This window comes from Rhineura floridana, chromosome 3 (genome assembly GCF_030035675.1).
Source record: "Rhineura floridana isolate rRhiFlo1 chromosome 3, rRhiFlo1.hap2, whole genome shotgun sequence".
Classification (NCBI taxonomy): Eukaryota; Metazoa; Chordata; class Lepidosauria; order Squamata; family Rhineuridae; genus Rhineura; species Rhineura floridana.
Genome location: NC_084482.1, coordinates 200954030 through 200975915, shown reverse-complemented (window position 1 = coordinate 200975915; position 21886 = coordinate 200954030). Strand labels below are relative to the sequence as shown.

At 47.4% G+C, this 21886-nt stretch overlaps 1 protein-coding gene across 8 annotated transcripts; it reads right to left on the bottom strand.

Moving 5' to 3' along the window:
* Positions 1-480: 480 nt before the first annotated feature.
* On the bottom strand, positions 481-21817 carry CENPA (centromere protein A). 8 transcript variants are annotated; one of them, XM_061619763.1, is made up of 7 exons: positions 21424-21713; positions 20537-20730; positions 16704-16895; positions 11295-11404; positions 4717-4794; positions 2900-2947; positions 2116-2198 (listed from the first exon to the last, which is right to left on the bottom strand). In XM_061619763.1, the coding sequence occupies exons 3-6, from the start codon at positions 16888-16890 to the stop codon at positions 2900-2902; spliced, it is 423 nt and encodes a 140-aa protein (XP_061475747.1). In that variant the 5' UTR covers positions 16891-16895; positions 20537-20730; positions 21424-21713; the 3' UTR covers positions 2116-2198. The 8 variants fall into 8 exon arrangements, with proteins under 8 accessions (XP_061475739.1, XP_061475741.1, XP_061475745.1 ...); XM_061619755.1 differs by lacking the exon at positions 2900-2947 and having other exon boundaries at positions 481-2198; XM_061619757.1 differs by lacking the exon at positions 2900-2947 and having other exon boundaries at positions 481-2198; positions 21460-21713.
* Between the last annotated feature and the right edge of the window lie 69 nt (positions 21818-21886).

Here is a 21886-nt window from a genome sequence, read left to right as displayed (position 1 = left end):
TCTGCACTTCAGGATGGCCTTTTGATTCTGTTATTCATTATATTAAATTTATATCCCACCTTTTCTCCCAAAAGAGCCCAGGACAGCAAACACACAAGTGATAAAACAATTTAAACAACTTAAAACCAATCCAATTACAGGTGCAGACTGGGAGATCTCTACTTCAAAGGCTTGTTGGAAGAGGAAGGCGATTCTGGATTACTGCAATGCGCTTTATGTCAGGCTGCCCTTGAGGTTGGTCCGGAAGCTGCAGTTGGTGCAAAACGTGGCAGTACAACTGCTCATTGGGGCAGGGTACCGCCAACATGTCACCCCACTGCTGAAAGAATTGCACTGGCTGCCCATTAGCTACTGGGCTAAGTTCAAGGTTCTGGTTTTGGTGTACAAAGCCCTGTCAGGTTCTTTTTATGTTCTTATGCCAGTGAATCAAGCACATTTATGGTCTCCTTGCCACCCTAAACACGCAGGACAGGCAAGATGTAGAAATGTTCAAACCCATTTTATTCAAAATTTGACACAAAACATTAACAAAAGATAGAATGAAAACAGTTTCAGTTCGCCCATTGTGTATCTCTCTCTCCCCCCTTGCCAGGTGAGTGTTTGTTGTACATTTACAAAAGAGCCTGCATGTTTTTGTTCTGCACAGGAGTCACCTGCAAGGTTGGTGACAGGATTTTCACTCTGCAGTTTCCAAGCAGGGATGAGCCATGAGGCGAGGTTGCTTACCTCTCACATCTGGCTGGGGAGAGAGCTTCTCCTATCCCTCTCCTGTTAACGTTCTCATTTCTGAGGTGAAATGGAAAGCTGAGAAGGGAGGGGATAACAGGGGTGGCGGAGTATCAGCAGGATGACGATGGAAGGTTCTAGAACTGCCTTCACCAACTTAGTGCCCCCGCCCAGGTATGGACTACAACTCCCATCAGCCCCAGCCAGCATGCTGGCTAGAGCTGATGGGAGTTGTAGTCCAAAACCTCGGTGGAGAGGCACTAGGTTGGCGAAGGCGTACTTAGAGAGTCCACTGGGGTGGGAGAGACAGCAGCACATGGAAAAACCCTCATTGGCAGCAAGATAAAATCTCATGTTAGAAAAGGAAAGCAATTGTTTAAAACTCTAAGCCCCCATCTGCACTATACATTTAAAGCAGTGTCATGCCACTTTAAACAGTCATGCCTCCCCCCGCAAAAAAATATCCTGGGGACTGTTGTCTATTAAGGGTGCTGAGAGTTATTAGGAAATCCCTCACAGAGCTACAGTTCTCCGAGAAGAGAGAGATTGACTGTTAAACCACTCTGGGAATTGTAGCTTTGTCAAGGGAGAGGTTTCCTAACAGCACCCTTCACAAACTACCATTCCCAGGATTCCTTGGGGAAGCCATAGCTACTTAAAGTGGCATGATAATGCTATAAATGGATAGTGCCGATGGGGCCTAAGTAAAAACTATGGGTACAATCTCACTGAAACTTTAAGCCCCAGTGGTTTCTGTGAGAAAGATCTAAAAGCAGGGGCGAGGGACCTGTGTTGCTTCTCCAGAGGTTGCTGGGCTCCCAACTCCCATCAGCCCCAGCCAGCATGGTCAAGGATGATGGGAGCTGTAGTGCAGCAACATTTGGAGGGCCACAGGTTGGTGCACACAAACACCACACACTCCATTTAAAATCACGTGCTTTATCATTCCCTCACGAAAGTCAAATGGGGCTTTTAAAGTACTTCACTTGGGGCTGAATAGGGCCCAGTCAGTATTACGCCCCCTTCACACAGCTGACATCAATCCAATGAACTTCCTCTCCCCACCAACAAATACAGAGTCCCATATTAGTTATTAAGGGGTGGGGAAGGGGGAATAATGAAAGCGGAGGAGGAAGGCCCAACTTTCCTCAGAGTTCCAAAGAGGCAAAAAAGAAGAATCAGGGCTGTTCTTCCCCCTCACAGGTGCTTTTGGGCCCAAGTGAGGCAATCCTCCTCCGAAGCAGGTCCCGGAGTGTGTTGTGGTTTCTGGGATGCTCCTTGTGACTTTTGGTTCCTGGGAGAGGCATTCTCAGCTCAGGGAGACAGGGAGAGGGGAGCTAACCCAAGCCCTCTTGGATGCCACGGATCCGCCGAGCCAGCTGAATGTCCTTGGGGTAGAGGGTGACGCGCTTGGCATGGATGGCGCAGAGGTAAGCGTCTTCCATCAGGTGGATGAGAAACGCTTCAGCGGCCTTGAAGAGGGGGGGGGAGAGAGAGAGGGGGGGGGCATCCTATTATCGATTTTATGGCAGGGACTAGAAAACTGTGCATGCCCCCAGCATTGCTGGACTACAGCTCCAATCATCCCTGAACATTGGCCATGCTGGCTGGGGCTGATGGGAGTTGGAGCCCAACAGCATCAGGAAAGCTGCAGGTTGCCCATCCCTGGCTTAGGGAATTTACTGCCCCCAACAGCGCTTTTCAGGCTGTCTCACCACCACCACCAATTCCAGGTCCAAGTCAGGTGCACTCCCTTGTGTCACAACTGGCAGCCTCACAGTCCTCCACAAGATAGGGGTGGAAGTTCAGTGGGGAGACTGCTTTAAATCACAAGAGGAGCCTACATGGAGTAGAATGCTGGTCTTGCAGGGTTTTAAACTATGTGGGGACCCTGGACAAGTGGGTCAGGCTCCCTGCTAAAGAGGTTGAGCCCACAGCTCTTATGGGGGAGGAGGGACAGAATACCAGCAACAGTGACATGAGGAAAGGGCCCCTGCCCCATGCCCCTGCCCCCAACTGGAACCATGTTGAATGGCACCAGAAAATGGCAAACATAAAATCATGTATGGTGTGGAGAAAGGAGGGAGCAAGAAGTTACAGGAAGCCAGATTTCAGCTGAACATCAGGGAAAATATCCTAATGATTAGAGTGGTACGACAATGGAACCAATTACCTAGGGAAGTGGCGGGCTCTGCAACACTGGAAGCAGCTGGACAGGCACCTGTCAGGGATGCATGAAGTTGGATTCCTGCAGTGAGCAGCAGGTTGGACTCAATGGCCTTATAAGAAACTCCCAGCTCTACTTTTCTATGATTCTAAGGCGGCCACCTCTTCCTCCAGCAGTGTGCTTGACAGAAGGCCATTTTTGTCAATAGCCTGCTAAAAGGATAGAAGCCACCACTTGTATGCTGGCTGGAGAGGAGGGTTTCATAGCTCGAATGTAAAATGCAAGACTATTAGCCTTTTTGCACAGAGAGATCCTCCTAAGACCCATGGGACATTTTGACAGGTGGGCAGGGCCACACCTGCCAATCACATGACATCACCAGGTGCAGTGATTTCCTTTGTCCGCACAGCTTGAAACAAATCCATGTGGGCAAAGCATAGGGCTTTGCAAACACCAACGATCAGCTGACAGTCCTCGCGAGCCTTATGTTGATGGTGGATAAGGCGATCAGTGGCTACTAGCCGTGATGGCTATGCTCTGCCTCTGCAGTCAGAGGCCGTATGCTTCTGACTACCAGTTTCTGGAAACTGCAGGAGGGGAGAGTGCTGTTGCGCTCAGGTCCTGCTTGTGGGCTTCCCACTGAGTTGGCCACTGTGACAACAGGATGCTGAACTAGATGGGCCACTGGCCTGATCCAGCAGGCTCTTCTGATGTTCTTACATTCCTGGGAATGGAGACGGCTGTGCCATTCCCTTCCTTCCCAAGGATTCTACACAGAGCAAAGGGGGTCATGCTTCCATGGCAACCTCCCGTCTCCACTGCTATATGCTGCACAGCAACCTGGAAGGGGAGGGGGGCACTTTGATCAGGACCCCAGGAATGGTGGAAGCAACATGGAAGGGCCCGTAGCTCAGGGGTAGGCACAGAATTAAGGGCCCATGTCCCTCTGAGCACATGCTCAGCCCAAGTGTGTGTGATCAATATCGGAACCAAGCTCACAGGTCCTTCCAGGGACAGGCTGTAGCTCAGTGGACAGAGCACCTGTTTCACATGCAGAAGGTCCCAGGTTCAAAGCCTGGCCTTTCCAGGAAGGGTTGGGGAAGATTTCCCATCTCAGATCCTGCAAAGTCAGTGTTCCTAGTCCATCCTCCTCATCCCACCTCTCCCAGCCCCTGTTATTTGTGCAAAGGAAGAGGGTCATGTTTGCTTGGCACTTTGTTAGATCTCCTTACGCAGAGATGGCAGCACAAACAACAGGTGGATGGTGGGAGGTTTTTATTATTATTATTGCCAAACTGGCAAAAACCACGTAGATCAACCTAGCTACTTTCCAAATCACAGGAACGAAAGAGCAGCCCCGCTGGATCAGACAGAAGACCCATCTAGTCCAGCACTGTTTTCTCAACAGTGGCCAACCCGATACCTCTGGGGCGCCCGCAAGCAGGACTTGAGTGCAACACCATTCTCCCCACTTGTGATTGCCAGCAGCTGGTACTCAGAGGCATCCTGCCTCCAACCATGGAGGCAGAACATAACCATCATGGGTAGTAGCCACTGGTGGCCTGATCCGCCATGAATCTGTCTAACCCTCTTTTAAAGCCATCCACATTGCAGGCCCTCTGCTTCTTGTGGGAGCAAATCCCATGGTTTCACTGTGTGTCATGTGCCATTAAGGATGCAAAATTTAGGAGGTAGTACAAAAACACAAGAAGAGCCCCACAGCTGGATCAGGGCGAAGACCCACCGAGCCCAGCATCTGGTTCTCACAGTGGCCAACCAGCCGCAGACTGCTCCCCTTCCTTCTCATCCGTCTCGGCACTTACCTCTTGCAAAGCCATCAAAGCCATAGCCTGCCATTGCATGTCAACCCCACGGGTGAAATCCAGGCAGATCTCACGCACCTGCAGGGTGGGGAGAAACCAGCAGAAAGATCAGAAACGCAGCAGGGCAGCAGATCCACAAAATGATCTTCTCTCTTCCAGATATACAAGCCTGCACCATGGAACAATACTTACAGTGCAATCCGGTACATGCCTGCTTAGAACAGAGATAGCAAATGTGGTGTCCTCCAGTTGTTGCTGGACTACCACACCCATCACCTAGTGGAGGCTAGTCCTTTAGGGCAAGTAGGGAACTGCCCCACCAAGCTCAGTCTGGTCATGGCCAGCCCATACCTGTTTGCCTCATGACATACAACCAGTCCAGGGGTGGCACTGGCTGTCAGCATTCTCCTCCTCAGTTTTGCCCTTGTAGAACTCAACCGGGGGGAGGAAGATGGGAACCAAACCAGAATGAGTTCGCTCCATCTATCATTGGCTCTAGCCTCACCAGCTATTTTTCTGTCACCCCCTACTGTTGGCTTCCCTGATTTCCACCCAACAAATTCAAATGGGTATTAGCCTCCACTGCAATCATCCCTGACCATTGGCTGTGCTGGCGCTTGGGACCAAGATTCAGTACCTGAAAGATTGTCTTACCCCTTATATACCCAGTCGATCACTGCACTCTGCAGGTGATGGCCTCCTGCAGATACCATCTTACTAGGATGACCGTTTAGTATTGTGGCACTGACATTTTGGAATTCCCTCCTGTTAAATATTACACAGGCGGCATCTCTGTTATCTTTTTGTGCCTACTGAAGACATTCCTCTTTCAACAAGCCTTTTAAGTAGAGACCTTATCCCAGGCTGCATCTGTGCTGGAATTGCTTTTAAAGTTGTTTTTTTAAAGATATTTTGTTTTAATATGTTTTAAAGTCTTTTGTTTTTTATGATGTTTTAAAGTGCTTTTAGTGTTTTTGTTTGCCACCCCAGTCTCCTTCTGGGAGGAAGGACAGAATATAGATATTATTGTTACATTTATGTCCCTCCCTCCCGAAAAGGAGCCCAAGGTGTTCGATGAGAGCTATAATGCAACACCACTTGGGGGGCATCATGTTGGCTATCCCTGACTTAGAAGGAAGCCCTGCAGATCTCAATGCAATTTATATCTAGGCAAGTGGGCTCAGACTTGTTTGTAGAACTGGGGTAGCCAACATGATGCCCTCCAGATGTTGTCAGACTCCCAACTCCCATCAGCCCTAGCCACCATGGCCAATGGTCAGAGATGATGATAAATTGCATTTATTAGTTGCTTTTTTCCAGAAAGGTGAACCCAAAGCAACTTACAAAGCAAACATTAAAAACAAGAAAAAACATCCCAAAATGCTCATCAGTAACACAGATATAGATAAGGCAAAAATTAAGGTCCAAAGGCCTGTATGAATAAAAATGTTATTGCCTGGTGCCTAGAAATTGAAAATAATAGTGCTAGGTGTATCTCCCTGGGGAGAGAATAAGCACCACTGAGAAGGCTCGTTCTCATATAAGCACCCTCCTCATCTCCCTTGGAGGAGGCACACTCAGATGATAGTTGCAGGATCCGGGTTGGTTTATGTGGGGAGTTGCAGTGTTAAGAATTGGGGGAGGGGCAACACGTTGGCTATCCCTGGTATGCAATGACAAAAGAGATCATGAATAAAACCTGGCCAAAAAACAAAAACACCAAGTGTCACAAAAGCAGCTAGCAGAGTAATGGGGTTCCCCTTGCACACACCACTTAGCACAACAACAGCTAAAAAGCACAGTCCAAGCAGCCTGTACCCTAAAGTATGCCAAGTGTTTACAAGAATCAGGAATGGAAATAAAGAGAGGGCAGAGACTAAGTGCAGTACTAAGCACATTTACTATGGTGCAAGGCCCCTCCTTATAACCTCAGCGGGGCTTAACCTCTGTGACAACAAGTTTAGGATTGTACCGTACGAAGTGGCCAATTCACTCACTGGATCAACAGCGGAGAAGGAGCAAAAACTGTAGGGAACATCAGTTGTCTGGATACACTTTTTCATTATTTGCAGGGAAAAAGTTCTACTTTAGTTGGAATGAACTGGGTTAAACATGTTATTGATCAATCGCTGTTTATTGGGATTACAGGATATTTTGAATTGCTAGAATGTCATTAACACATGTCATGATAATGTCTGTGTGTGTGTGTGTATGTGTATATGTGTAATCATTTATTTTCTCTCTTATTAAGAGGTCAGGGTTCCTAAATGTGGTCTATGGACTACCTATGGTCCGCACACTTCATTCAGGTGGTCTGCACCATGTCTGTGGACTTGTGGTTGAAGATGGGAGACAGCACATCCATCACATTAACATATGCATATTGATTTTTAATTGTATTTTTCTTATAGCGTAGCGGGGAGGAGAGCCTGGTTGGGAGTCCAGAGTCTGTGAGTTCAAATCCCCGCTCGTGTCTCCTGGGTGTCAAGGGCCAGCTAAAGATCACCCCCACAGTGAGTGGCTCAGGGGTTACGTGCCCTGCCACCTGTGCAGCCGTGGGCAAACTGCATAGTCTGAAGGAGCCCACTTGCCCCCAGCTGGCAGTTGCAGACAAGGAAGGGGCTGGCTTGTGCAGCTGTGGCAAGCTGAGCAGGCCCTAGCCAGCTGGGGAGGACTAGCCTCAGAGGGAGCCAATGGTAAACCCCCTCTGAACACGGCTTACCATGAAATCCCTATTCATAGGGTCGCCGTAAGTCGGGATCGACTTGAAGGCGGTCCATTTCCATTTTTCAATACACAATAAGATACAATACATGGGAAATAAAAGAAGCAGTAAAAATACAATTAGAAATCATACAGCATCTAGCCCAGAGCCTCACAATTGCTACAACAGGCAGAAAAATAATGAAGCACCAAGCCAAGACCCTCAGCACTTTTCAAGTCATCCGTGGGGAAAGAAAAGTTTGGGAATCATCGATGGAGGTAATCAACAACTGCTATGATTATGCCTGAACATTTTATATAAAATAAAAATAAATATGACAGCTATGGTGGGTTTCTACACACACACACACACACACACACACACACACACACACACACACACACAATGGGTTTTTCAAATTATCACTTACCTTGAAGTTTTGGGACAGAATGAACTATACATTCAAACAAACCAGATACCCCCAGAGGTTCCAGTACTTTATCAGAGTAAGCCTTCAAGAAAGCAGGAAGTAACTCTTCGCAAAAACGGGTAGAAATAGAAAAGATTCACGCTTACCCAACTTCACTCTGGCTCTCTCTCACAGGCAAGCAGGTCAAAGAGAGAAGGAAAGGGGCAGAGTTACATGCATGCCTACATCACACTTTAAGAGCAACAAAAAAAAAAATTGGAAAAAGAAGAACTAGCCCACAGAGAGAGTGCTCGAATTAGGCTGGGGAGACCAGAGTTCAAATCTTCACTCAGAGCCATGTGGTTCAATGAGTGGTCTTGGCCACCTCACCACCCCTCAGCCTAAACCAACCTCACAGGGTTGTTGAGAAGATAGAACTCCTCATCTGGGGAACTTTCTTCCTCTCACAAAGAAATCTGGGTTAACAACATTTTAAAAATAGTTGATGAAATGATCTGCTGGTGTGTTTTTTTGGTTTTTTAAAAAAAGTTAAGTAAGTGATTTTCCTTTTAACCCATTAATCACCAAAATGGTTCCCTGGAGCAGTTTGAAAAGGCACTGATCAAGACAACAGATCCTATGAGGAATAAAGAAATTGAAGGAATCGGACACATTCTGTTTAAAATAAGAGGAGACGAAAGAGGTGGATGGAAAAATGCTGGACTATTTAGAAATATTCAGGACAATGGAAGAAGTAAAAAAGGGACCTGCAGCTCTTCGCTCCTATCCACAAAGCCCAAGGCAAGAAAGAATGGCTTTAGAACTACAGAGAAAGAGAGAGATTTAGGTTAAAGGTGAAAGCATCAGCAACTCAGCAACCAGCCAGAGATTGTACCACTTTTTATTTTATTAAAAAAGCTTTCAAGGACAAGGGCTAGAACACTTTGCAAAGCTCCTGTGACTACTTATCAAACAAATGGCACCACCATGTGGACAAAATGTAAATCTTCACTTCTTGAAAGTTGGGGAAACCGGAGCAGGGGGGATGAGAAGGAAAAAGATCTAATTGGAGGGCTGCATCATGAAAGATTGTCTCACCCTTTCTATATATCCAGTGGATCGCTACGCTATGCAGATGAGGGTCTCGTGCAGATACCATCTTATCAGGAGGTCCTGTCCGCACAACATAGGAAGCAGATCTTTAGTGTGGTGGCACCTACCCTTTGAAATTCCCTCCCCTTAAATATAAGATGAGAGCCGGTGTGGTGTAGTGGTTAAGGTGCTGGACTACGACCTGGGAGACCAGGGTTCGAATCCCCACATAGCCATGAAGCTCACTGGGTGACCTTGGGCCAGTCACTGTCTCTCAGCCTCAGAGGAAGGCAATGGTAAGCCCCCTCTGAATACCACTTACCATGAAAACCCTATTCGTAGGGTCTCCATAAGTCGGGAGCGACTTGAAGGCAGCCCATTTCCATTTTCCAAATATAAGACAGGCACCATATCTGTTATCTTTTCAGCATCTACTGAAGACCTTCCTCTTTCAACAAGCCTTTTAAGTAGAGACCTTATCCCAGTCTGCATCTGTGCTGGAATTGGTTAAGATGTTTTTAAAAATATTTTTAATATGCTTTTAAAATGTTTCATTTTTAAGACGTTTTTCTGATGTTTTGTTTAAGATTTTTTAGTGCTTACCATGTTGAAAGGGTGGAATATAAATTTAATACCATGGTCTGAATGATCCTGACTTTAGTGTTCAGTGACACTTCTTTGCATTTGAGGACCTTTTCTAGTTCTCTCATAGCTGCTCTCTCCAGTCCTAGCCTTCTTCTGATTTCTTGACTATTGCCTTCAGTTCGGTTAATGACTGTGCCAAGATATTGATAATCCTTGACAAATTCAGTCTCCTCATTGTCAACTTTAAAGTAATCCCAGTTGAGATGTCTTGCGTCTAAAATGGTACAGGTAAATGTGGAAGGAATCTTTCTGGGAAAGCTGAGGATGAGGAATGTTTAATATTTGGGTTGTTTATAACAGATGGTTTTGGAGGTCACTGATTCATAGGGTCGCCATAAGTCGTAATCAGCTTGAAGACACATAACAACAAGCAAATATTTTTAGGCTGCTTTTCTGGGCCAGTGCCCACTCAAACATGCCTAAGGACAGGCTCACTAAGAAGGTGGCAAAGAATCCAAAGATCTAATCTGTGAGGTTTCCCTGCACTTGGCCCAGGAACTGCAGAATGCTGCAGCACAATTGATGACAGGAGCGAGACCCTCACACTTGTGAAGAATCGATCTTTTAGTGTGGTGGCACTTATACTCTGGAACTCCCTGCCCATTGATAGTGAGCAGGTACCTTAGTTGTCTCCGACGTTGCTGTTCCAGTCATGCAACAGACCTCCACACACGCAATGGAAGTTACCCGTCCTCTCCCCCCCTGCACACAGCTGGGGCTGATGGGAATTGCAGTCCTGCAATATCTGGACAGCGCCAGGTCAGAGAAGGCTGTATGAAGCCATTGTTTTAACTCATTCTGTTAGCTGCCTTGAGCTCACTGAGGAAAGGCGGGGAATAAATGTTTTAGTATGGCTGGGGAACCTTTGGCCCTCCGGATGTTGCAGGACTAGAACTCCCCATCATTCCTGTTCATTGGCCATGCTGGCTGGGGCTGATGGGAGCTGGAGTCCAACATGTAGAGGACATGGGGTCCTCGCCCGTTTCAAAAAAATAAAGCACCTAGTGACACACACAGACACGCACAAATAAATGAAATGGGTCCAGAGGAGGGCAACAAGGATGATCAGGGGATTGGAAACAAAACCCTATCAGGAGAGACTGAAAGAACTGGGCAAGTTTAGCCTTGAGAAGAGAAGACTGAGGGGAGATATGATGGCACTCTTCAAGTACTTGAAAGGTTGTCACACAGAAGGGGACCAGGATCTCTTCTCGATCATCCCAGAGTGCAGGACACAGAATAATGGGCTCAAGTTACAGGAAGCCAGATTTCAATTGAACATCAGGAAAAACTCCCTAACTCTTAGAGTGGTATGACAGTGGAACCAATGACCTAGGGATGTGGTGGGCTCTCCAACACTGGAGGCCTTCAAGAAGCAGCTGGACAGCCACATGTCCAGTATGCTTTAAGTTGGATTCCTGTGTTAAGCAGGGGGCTGGACTCAGTGGCCTTATAGGCCCCTTCCAACTCTACCATTCTATTGTTCTATGAACCCCACAGGCAAGGGAAAGCAAAAAGGATGCCAGAGGCAGGCCTGGGGCAATGCTATGCCACTGGGATGGAGAACCTGTGGCTCTCCAGAAGTTGCTGGACTACAACTCCAATTTTTCCTCGCCATTGGCCATGCTGGCTGTGGCTGATGGGAGGTATAACCCAACAACATTTGGTGGGCACCAGGCTCCCCATCACTACCACCACCACCACCATTATACTGGCAGACAGACTCACCACACGGGCAAAGGGCAGCTTCCGGATGAGCAAATTGGTGGTCTTCTGGTACTTCCGGATCTCCAGCATAGCCCGTTGGCCAGGTCGGTACCTTCGCCGACGTCGGCGGCCTGCAGAAAAAGTAGGAGATTAAACAGAGCATGCAGAGTCAATTGCCGGAAAGGAAAAGTGTTGCTCAACTACAGATGTTGTAACTTTTTTCTTATGGGCCCACATGGCTATCTTTGCTCTCTTTTTTTTTGTACTAAAGAAGGCGTAGACAAGCCCAAGAAGGCATGTGAAGGGAATAGAGATTTGTGAGTTTGGGGGGTGCACCAGTAGTAGGGATACCAAGAAAGAGTATCTAGTGCCCGGGAGAAGTTAATTTCCCCACTAGGTTCTCAGAGTGGTGCTGAGGGTCCTGAAAGATCAAACTCTCTAGCTCAGGAGCTCTGCCCCTTAATCCCTGATGTCTAAGGGTGAGCTGTGGTTACTCAGAAGTGAGGTCCCTTGGCCCCAGAAGATGCTTCGGGCAATATAAGTGGGACCTGCAATAAAAGGTTGCAGTGCGGAATGCTTCTCTTCACTGTTTCAGCCAGCCACGCCTTCTTCCACAACGCACCATTGCATTCCCCTTCCCACCTGATTTTCTGTCGCCCCCCTGCCCCAGCGACACATTCCGCCAGCATTCCAATGCAACTGAGCACTCAGTCCTCGCTGGGATGGGTTTTCTTGGGTGGAGCAGTATCTTATGTTTTCTTTTCTAAAGAGTTTTTGTGCTTCTGCAAACCTCAGGGTTCCTCCAAGTTTGCCAATACCTCTTATGCGAATGGGATGCTACAAAAGCAATGGCAGTCATGCCTGGAAATTGGAAACAGAGGGAACGGCCTGCAATTGCACCTGGAATCAAATTGGAAACCAACAATGATATTTTAGTATTGGAAAGCTACGATCATTCTGGCAAGCTCCTATTAATTTCACAGTCACAGATCTTCTAGTATTGGCAAGACAAGATTACTCCAGCGAGCTCCAGTTAATTTGACAGCCATATTTCAAAGCAGTTTTCAGGGGTAGACCACGCAGAATGCACTGAAGTAGTCAAGTCTGGATTTCTGCTGGAGCAAAGATAATTTTCATGTGGAGTTCATGTGGAGTGCTGGTCCAAGGCCTCACTGTTGCCCTAGGAGAAGTGAGAGTGCATCGCATAATTCACCTGGGTCTGCATATTCTGGGGGTGGGGAGGAATTGGTAGCGGTTGGCCTGCTGCCTTTCAAGGAAAAATTAAAGAACCCCATTGAAGAACCCCTGATAACCTTATGAGGCTGTCTTGTATTTGACAGCTCACCTGGTAACCATGGGCGACCAATAATTCATAGAATCATAGAATAGTAGAGTTGGAAGGGGCCTATAAGGCCATCAAGTCCAACCCCCTGCTCTATGCAGGAATCCAAATCAAAGTATGCTGTCCAGATGCCTCTTGAATGCCTCCAGTGTTGGAGAGCCCACTACCTCTCTAGGAAATTGGTTCCATTGTCGTGGAAGTTTTTCCTGATGTCTAGTCGAAATCTGGCTTCCTGCAACTTGAGCCCATTATTCCATGTCCTGCACTCTGGGATGATCGAGAAAAGATCCCGGCCCTCCTCTGTGTGACAACCTTTCATGTTCTTGAAGAGTGATATCATATCTCCCCTCAGTCTTCTCTTCTCCAGGCTAAACATGCCCAGTCTCTCCTCATAGGACTTTGTTTCCAGTCCCCTGATCATCCTTGTTGCCCTCCTCTGAACCTGTTCCAGTTTGTCTGCATCCTTCTTGAAGTGCGGAGACCAGAACTGGACACAGTATTCAAGATGAGGCCTAACCAGTGCTGAATAGAGGGGATGCAGACGAGTAAGCAGGCTGGTGGAGGAGGCACGGATCACTCCATCCATTCACTTACACAGGAACAGTGAGAGAGCTGCCCTATACAGAGTTAATCTAGCTTCGCATTGTATGTACCAGCCTTTCACCAACCTGGTGCCTTGCAGCTGTTGTGGTCTACAACTGCCATCAGCCAGCACTGGCTGGGACTGATGGAAGCCGTAGTTCAAGCAGATGCAGGGAGCCAGGTTGACAAAGGCTGGTATACACTGACCGGCAACAATTCTCTAGGGATTCAGACAAGAAGTCATTCCCAGCTGTACCTGAAGATGATATGGGCAAAATCTGGGACCTTCTGTGTGCACAGAAGATGCTCCACCCACTGAGCTACAGACACCTCCCCTTTTTGGACTAGCTGCGGAGGAAGGAGAGTCACTCTTCGTCTTCCAGCAGCATGAAAACGCGGCTTCTGGCAGAGTGGGGACAGGTTGCCCCATCCTTTCTCCACCAGGCCGTTTGTAAGAAGGCTTTTTCCCCCTACCCTCTTCTGCAGCCACAAGGAAACACAGGCTAGGGAAAATATTTGCAAGATAACATCTGGGGGCTTATTTACAAGATACCAGCCCAGATGTCATAGAAATATGGTTTGAAAACCACAAGTGAAGGCAGGATGTGCCTATTACTGTAGTTATCCAGCAAAAGTAGAGGTGTAGCAATGTATACGGAACTAGGTTAAGTCTCGAGCATCTCCAGTTAGGATAAAAGTGGCCAGGTTATGGCCCTTGGCCCAATTTCATAAGCCTTCCACAAGTTATTAGTTCAGACATGAGAAGATAAGGAGAGCCCTGCTGGATCAAAGGCCCATCTAGTCCAGCCATAATGTGCTCGCCATGGCCAACCAGATGCCTACAGAAAGCCCAAAAGCAGAAACCTGAGCACAACAGCGCTTCCCCTACTTGCAATTCCAGCTTAGAGAGGCCTACTGTGTTTGGCAGTAGAAGGAAAACATAACTGTCAAGGCTGGTAGCCTTTGATGACATCCTCCATGAAATTGTCTAAGCTGCGAGTGGGGGAGCTTTGGCCCTCCAGATGTTGCTGAAATACAACTCCCATCAGCCCTAGCAAGCATGGCCAATGGCCAGGGATGATGTCAGTTGTAGTTCAGCAACAACTGGAGGGCCAAAGGTCCCCCACCCCTAAGCCTCTTTTAAAGCTATCCATTTTCATGGCCATCACTCCATCTTCTGGGATGAAGTAGACCTCAGTATGTAAAGAGCAATATGTACCTCCCACAGCACCTCACTGTACAAAGAGAAAGAGTGAAAGGGATGTTAGAAAAAAAAGAGAGAGAAAGAGATGGAAGGCATGGCTCCGCCCACTTATGGCCCCACCCACTACGGCTATGTTCTACCTCCACTATAAAAGGCAATATATGCTGGCTGCTGGGAATCACAAGTGTAGACAGTGTTCTTGTGCTCAGGTCCTGCTTTTGGGCTTCCCAGAAACGTCTGGTTGGCCACTGTAAGAATAGGATGCCTGAAACTATGGAATTCGCTCCCACATGAGGCAATGAAATGGCCACTAACTTGGACGGATCTAAAAGAGGATTTCATGAAGCATAAGGCTATCAATTGCGGCCCAGGGTTGCTGCTGGGAGGAAGGGCGGGATATAAATCAAATAATAATAATAATAATAATAGTAGTAGTAATAATAGTAATAATAATAGTAATAATAATAGTAATAGCCATGATGACTATGCTCTGCCTCCACAGGTGGAGGCAGTATGCTTCTGAATACCAGTTGCTGGAAACTGCAGGAGGGGTGGGTGCATTTTGCACTCTCCAGGTCCTGTTTATGGGCTTCCCATGAACAATTGGTTGGCCTCTGTGAGAACAGGATGCTGGCCTGATCAGTCAGGTTCTTCTTATTTATTAATACATTTCTATCCCACCCTTCCTCCAAGGAGTTCAAGATGGCTTACAAACATGGTCCTCCCCCACCCTATTTTATCCATAAAACAATCCTGTGAGGTATTTTAGGCTGAGGGAAGATAGTGACTGGCCCAAGGTCACCCAGTGACCTTCATAGCTGAGCATGGATTTGAACCTTGGCCTCCCAAACCCCCAGTCTGACACTCTAATCACTACACAACACTGGCTCTCTATGTTCACTACCCTCCACCCCCTGCAACAGAAGGAACATGGACCTCAATACCACCCGAGCTAGAATATCTCCAATAGCAGGCCAGGGTGAGGTAGCGGGAGAGGCTGGAGGACCTCTCTGCCTAGGACCCTGGAAAGCCACTGAAAGCTGAGAGTTTATCTGAGTTAAAACCCAGTGCTAATTACTCCCAGACTGCAGGCACCATTCCAATCAAGATTATCCCGCCACAGTCCCGCGTGTACATAATTTGGAAATAAACCCCACTAAAAACACCAATGCATCGCCAGTCGTATGATCTGTCGCCAACTTTCATCAATCCTCCTAACTCATCTTACAGGTTTATTCCACATGAAGGAGAGGTGGCAGCTGCCAACAGCAACGAGAGTCCCTTTAATCAAGATCCAGAAAATATTTCAAAATACCCAAAGCCAAGGTAAGATCTCGGGGTGGGGGCTTGTCTAGCCTTACTTTAAAGGCTCAGCCCACCATCCAAGACTTCTAATCCCTAGGGATTCCATGTTCTCAAAATGTTTACTCGATGAAAGGCAAGTTTCAGTTTGGTCTTCCTGTTCCCTTGCACCACCAAGGACATGAGGGGATTTTCCCCGGTTTTGTTTTCAGAATTGAACTAAATATCACCTTTCTTTTTTAAAACAGGGGTGGGGATGCAGGGGGAGGGACTGGAAGCTATTATGAAAGGATATAATGAAATCTTGTTATGCTGCTCGGCTTTGCAATCTTGCACAAGCCACACAACTTGCCAAAAGTTGCAAAAGTGATTACAGGGGACACACACACTCACATACTTCTCACCAAGGGTAGGATTTATCCTAGGGCTGGCTCCAGATGAAGTACAGCAGAGATGGGGAACCTTAGGCCTGGGAGCCACATGTGGCCCTCCGGGTCTCTATCTGGCCCTCAGAACTCTCCCCACTCTGCCCAGACCATACCCCCTCACCGGTCCTGCTTTGTACTCTCCTCAAATGTTTTTGCCTGACTGGAATATGTCCTTGAACTCTGATAACGCTTCTTGCTTGCTTGGATGGAGGATGGAGCTAGCCTACTGTACAAACAGTGGCGGCTGGTGGCTCCATGTCAGTGGGGCAGTGCAATCCACTCCGGTTTTAGTCCACAACTTTCAAGGAGCTGTGCAAGGCACTACCTTGGTCAGCTCCTTGAAAGTTCGGACTGAAACCCAGAGCGGATTCTACTGCCATGGAGCCACTAGCTGCTACTGTGTACGAAGGTTCAATTTGCATCCATTGCTCTGCCTACCACTAACATAGAAGCCAAGAGGGAATGAGCCCCTCGGAAGAAAGTTTACCACCCCTGAAGCAGAGGACGTTCAACACTCTCTTCTGCATGTCAGCTGACCTTTGCCGGAAATGTTAGGACTCATCGCTTCTTACCTGCCTCTTCTTCTCGGGGTTGCTCCCGGCGAGGACGGCGTGGAGAAGCTCGGGGTGACCGTCCCTGGCGTGGAGATGTTCCAGGACGTTGTCCCCAGCGTGGAGATGTTCCAGGACGTCGTCCCCGGCGTGGAGGGGTTGAGGGGGTTCGCCTGGAACTGGGGCCGGCTGCTGGGGAATGCCGCATGGTGCCTAACAAGGACAATAATAATCTTAAGCTCGGCTCGGTGAGCAGGCAAGGATTTGGGGGACATAAACAAACATACATAGGAAGAGCAGCAGCTGGATGTTGGTCTGGATTGATTGTTGGTATGTTTCTGCAGCCCACCAGATACAAGCTTAAGAAGAGCCCTGCAGGATCAGGCCAATGGCTCACCTAGTCTGGAATTCTTTTCCCACAGTGGCCAGCCAGATGCTTTTTCTGGGAATCCCAAAAGCAGAACCTGAGCACAACAGCATGACTCTCCCCCACTTGCGATTCCCAGAAACTGGCATTCAGAGGCAGGGGCCTCTGACACTGGAGGCAGAGGATAGCCGTCACAGCCTTATCATAACCATTAATAGCCCTGTCCTCCACCATGAATTCTCTTTTGACAAGTGTTTTAAAATGCAAACAGCAAGCACTATCACAGAAGAAGTATCCCATCACCACCACCGCTATAGAAGGAAGAGCAAGGAAAACTTTGTGCAAAAATGCTTGATCGCACACATGCGTATATCACCTAGAACTGAAGTATGATGGCTTCAGGCTTTGGATGATCTACTTATTAGGATCCCACAAGATCCACCACCCAGAGTCAGGCACAAAACAATGGCTCAGTCAGGTGGACATATGCTAAGAATTGTTGTTGTTGTTGTTATGTGCCTTCAAGTCGATTTCGACTTATGGTGACCCTATGAATCAGCGACCTCCAATAGCATCTGTCGTGAACCACCCTGTTCAGATCTTGTAAGTTCAGGTCTGTGGCTTCCTTTATGGAATCAATCCATCTCTTGTTTGGCCTTCCTCTTTTTCTACTCCCTTCTGTTTTCCCCAGCATTCCTTTTCTAGTGAATCAGGTCTTCTCATTATGTGTCCAAAGTATGATAACCTGAGTTTCTTAAGAATTAAGGACCACTAACTGCAGCCATGTGCAAAGCAATGGTGGGAGAGAACAGACACAGAGTGCAGGATCAGGGTGCCTCTGAGCACAAGCTCCAGCCAGGAATGTGTTATCAGTACCAGAACTGGGAGGGACTGGGAATAGGAGGCACTGTACTGCAGTGGTTCCGCTCCTTTCTCTCCGATAGGCATCAACAAGTAGCATTGGGGGAGGAGGTTTCAGACCCTTGGCCTCTCAGTTGTGGTGTGCCACAGGGCTCTATCCTCTCTCCCATGCTATTTAATATCTATATGAAGCCGCTGGGGACTATCATTAGGAGATTTGGGCTGCAGTGTCACCAGTATGCAGATGACACTCAGCTCTATCTCTCGTTTAAATCCTCACCAGAGTTGGCTGTGGAGACCATGTCCAAGTGCCTGGAATCTGTAATTGGATGGATGGGAAGGAACAGGTTGAAGCTAAATCCTGATAAGACCGAGGTGCTACTCGTGGGGGACAAGGGAAGGTTGGGAGATATTGACTTGATGTTTGACGGGGTGAAATTGCCCCTAAAGGACCAAGTCCACAGCCTAGGGGTTGTCCTTGATTCCAAGCTGTCCATGGAGGCTCAGATTTCGGCAGTGAGCCGGGCGGCTTGGTATCAATTACACCTCATACGTAGACTGCAACCCTACCTCCCTGTTCATCAGCTCCCATTGGTGGTACATGCCCTGGTCACCACTCGTTTGGACTACTGTAATGCGCTCTACGTGGGGCTACCCTTGAAAACAGTCCGGAAATTACAACTTATACAAAATGCGGCGGCTCGACTACTCACAAACTGTCGTCGCCGGGAGCACATCACCCCAGTGCTGTTCGATCTGCACTGGCTCCCAGTTGTTTTCCGGGCCCAATTCAAGGTGTTGGTATTAACCTTTAAAGCCCTACACGGTCTCGGCCCAGTTTATCTGATGGAGCGCCTCCAACGCCACCAATTATGCCGCCCGACAAGATCAGCCACACAGGGCTTTCTCTCAGTCCCACCAACTAAAACAGCTAGGCTGGTGGGAACTAGAGAGAGGGCCTTCTCAGTGGCGGCCCCCACTCTCTGGAACTCCCTCCCATATGATCTTCGGCATGCCCCTTCCCTGAATGTATTCCGCCAGGCCTTGAAGACCTGGCTTTTCAGACAGGCCTTTGGGACTTCCGGGGAGGGTTAATCTTTTTGACTAATTGCCTGCTACTCTGAACTGTCACTGTTTTACTGTTTTATTGTTGTACTGTATTTATTATGATATATTTTTAACTGAAGTGTACATCGCCTAGAGTGGCCATCGGCCAGATAGGCGACTTATAAATTAAAATTATTATATTATTATTATTATAGAACTAAGCTCAGTGGTACAGCATCTGCTTTACATGCAGAAAATCCAAGGCTCAATCTCTGCCATCTCCAGGTAGGGCTAGGGGAGTCAACTGTCTGAAATCCTGGAGAGCTGCTGCTAGTCAGAACAGACCATACTAAACTAGATTCAGAATAAAGCAGTTTTCTATGTTCCATTTCCCACACAGAGTTCTTTTTTGTTCTATTTATATTTATTTATTATTGAATTTATTGATTGATTGCACTTGTATACCGCCCCATAGCCGAAGCTCTCGAGGTGGTTTACAGCAATTAAAAACATTAAAACAATTTATATCCCACCTTTCCTCCAAGGAGCTCAAGGTGTGCATTTTTCTCCCCTTCTCTATTTTATCTTCACAACAACCCTGTGAAGTAGGTTAGGCAGAAACATGGTGGCTTGCCCAGGGTGGGGATTCAAACTCTGGTCTCCCAGGTCACAATCCAGCACTCTGAACACTTTGCCATGCTAGCTCTCAACTAAATGTTAACAACTAAGCTTTTTAGTTGTTGTTTTTAGTAGATAATGAGTCAAGATCTCTTGCCAATCTACTTCAAATCACCCAGAGAACTTGTAAACATTCCAGTCTACCTTCTGCTCAACTCTGACCTAAAGGAAGATAGGGTGTTTTTTCCCATTAGAACAATTGTTTTCTTTCACATGCAGCTTACTCTGAAGTAAATCCCTCTGTTTTCAATGGGCATTAATTCCAGGTAACTGCATAGCACTATCACCTAAGTTTACAAGTTTTAGCTGATTATGGCTGCATACAGCAAAGCTACAACTCTGTACACATTTACATGGGAATAATCTCCATTTGATTCAGTTGGACATACTCCTAATCTAGACAGGCTGCTAGAATTGCACTGTAAACCAGCCAAGATTTCTCTAATCTGGTGACAAGCCCTAATACAGCAATACAGAGACAAACACACACACACAGATACAGAACTGTATGTCAACGAAACTGAAATATCATTATTATCATTAATATAACCACATTGTAGCCATACAATATACTACAGTAAAATTAAATTATAGCAAAATTAAACTATATTAGGTGTCACGCACACACACCAATTATGTCACAATTCTGTTTCCTAAGTATTTTGCCAGGTCAGGTGGGAACACAAAGAACCTCCTCTGGAAATGGTATGTGAGACATCATCGTGCATGAACTCTCACGAGCTGGTCACAACCCAAGAGGGGTAGGGGGTCTCCGAAGTGGCCAAAGGAAAAGCCGCCACTTGGACGTCAGGACGACGCTGGAGCTTATAACAATAGTGGCTGTGACGTCACAGTGTTCCTTTTGCGGGAGAGCGGGAAGAAAGAAAGCAAAGCTCCTCACCTCCTGCGGTAGCGACTCTGACAAAAGCTTCTTCTTCCCCTTCGCCTTCTTCCGCTAAATTCGTACAACGCGCCACGTCTCAAGCCCCCGCCCCTCTCCGGGCCGTCCACCAATCCAGTCCTCGAACGGCGCCGTTCGAATCGGCAAAGTCATTCGAACCGAGCGAGGGGTGGGAAGTAGGCGGGCGGTGCAGACTAAATGGCCAATGAGAATGGGGGATAAGGAAGGCTTTGTTACGTCATTTGATCGCTCCTAGTGATTGGTTGATTTTGAGAGAGGGGCAGGAAGTTGGTCTAATCGAAGCTAAAATAGGACGGACAAGACAGAAACCTTTTATTCTCCCTCGCCCGCCGGACTGCCTCCAAGCTCTATGCCTTTGATTGGGTTCCTGGGAGCCAATTAGAACGTGAGGAAAGGAGCTGGAATGTTGAGTGGTCTCTCTCTCTCTCTCTCTCTCTCTCTCTCTCTCTCTCTCTCTCTCTCTCTCTCTCTCTCTCTCTCTCTCTTAATAGGCCGAATATTCTGAATGAAAAAAAAACTTCTCAGAATGGAAAGGTAGATCTCAATAGGCTGATAGGTGATATTTTTAATTGTATTTATTATTAAGTTTATATCCCGCCTTTCCTCCGAGCTCAAGGTGGCATGCAAACATGGTTCTCCCCCTCCTGATTTTATCCTCACAACAGCCCCGTGCGGTAGGTTAAGCTGAGAGACAAGCCCAAGTTTACCCAGTGAGCTTCGTGACTGAGTTGCGATTTGAACCTAGGGCACCCACATCCCAGTCCACTACACCACACTGGCTCTTGTTACACTCAGTGCCTCTCACTCCGGAGTACAGAGGCATGGGATTGGGATGCAAGAGTTGCCATCTCACTGTGCATGCTTACTTGGAAATAAGTCCCCTTGAATTTTGTGAGGCTTACTTCTGAGGAGGAAGTAGGCTTGGAGGTCGCATTGTCACTACAGTCCCATCAGTCTAGGGCTCTCTTTTTCCAACTGCACCCAAGCAGAGGCCTCTAAGCAGCAACAGGGTGGTATAATATAATGGTTCGAGTTCCAGCCTGCGACTTCTGTCCCAGAGGTTGTTGACCTGCCGTCCATGGACCACCAGTGGTCCGCGAGTTTCAGGTGGTCTGCAGCATGTCCATATTAAATATTCATGTTAATTTTTAATTGTATTTACCAGCGGAATGGGATCTGCTGCTGCTTGTTGCCGATTCTATCCTATTCCAATAGACAGGAAGTGTCGCCCCCGCTTCTCTTTTTCTCTGATTCACAAGAGTGGAGGGGGAAATTGAGAGGTTGATACCATAGAGTTGAAAAGCTGAGCCCAGAGTGTCTCCTCAACTT

Bases quoted from the DNA above. Each gene is read 5' to 3' on its own strand.
- CENPA (XM_061619761.1), bottom strand. From the start codon at position 16,890: ATGCGGCATTCCCCAGCAGCCGGCCCCAGTTCCAGGCGAACCCCCTCA. The intron at 11,405-16,703 runs GTAAGAAGCGAT...CTTTTTCTGCAG, and splicing joins ACCCCGAGAAGAAGAGGCAG to GCCGCCGACGTCGGCGAAGG. The intron at 4,795-11,294 runs GTGAGTCTGTCT...CCCACCCTGCAG, and splicing joins AGCTGCCCTTTGCCCGTGTG to GTGCGTGAGATCTGCCTGGA.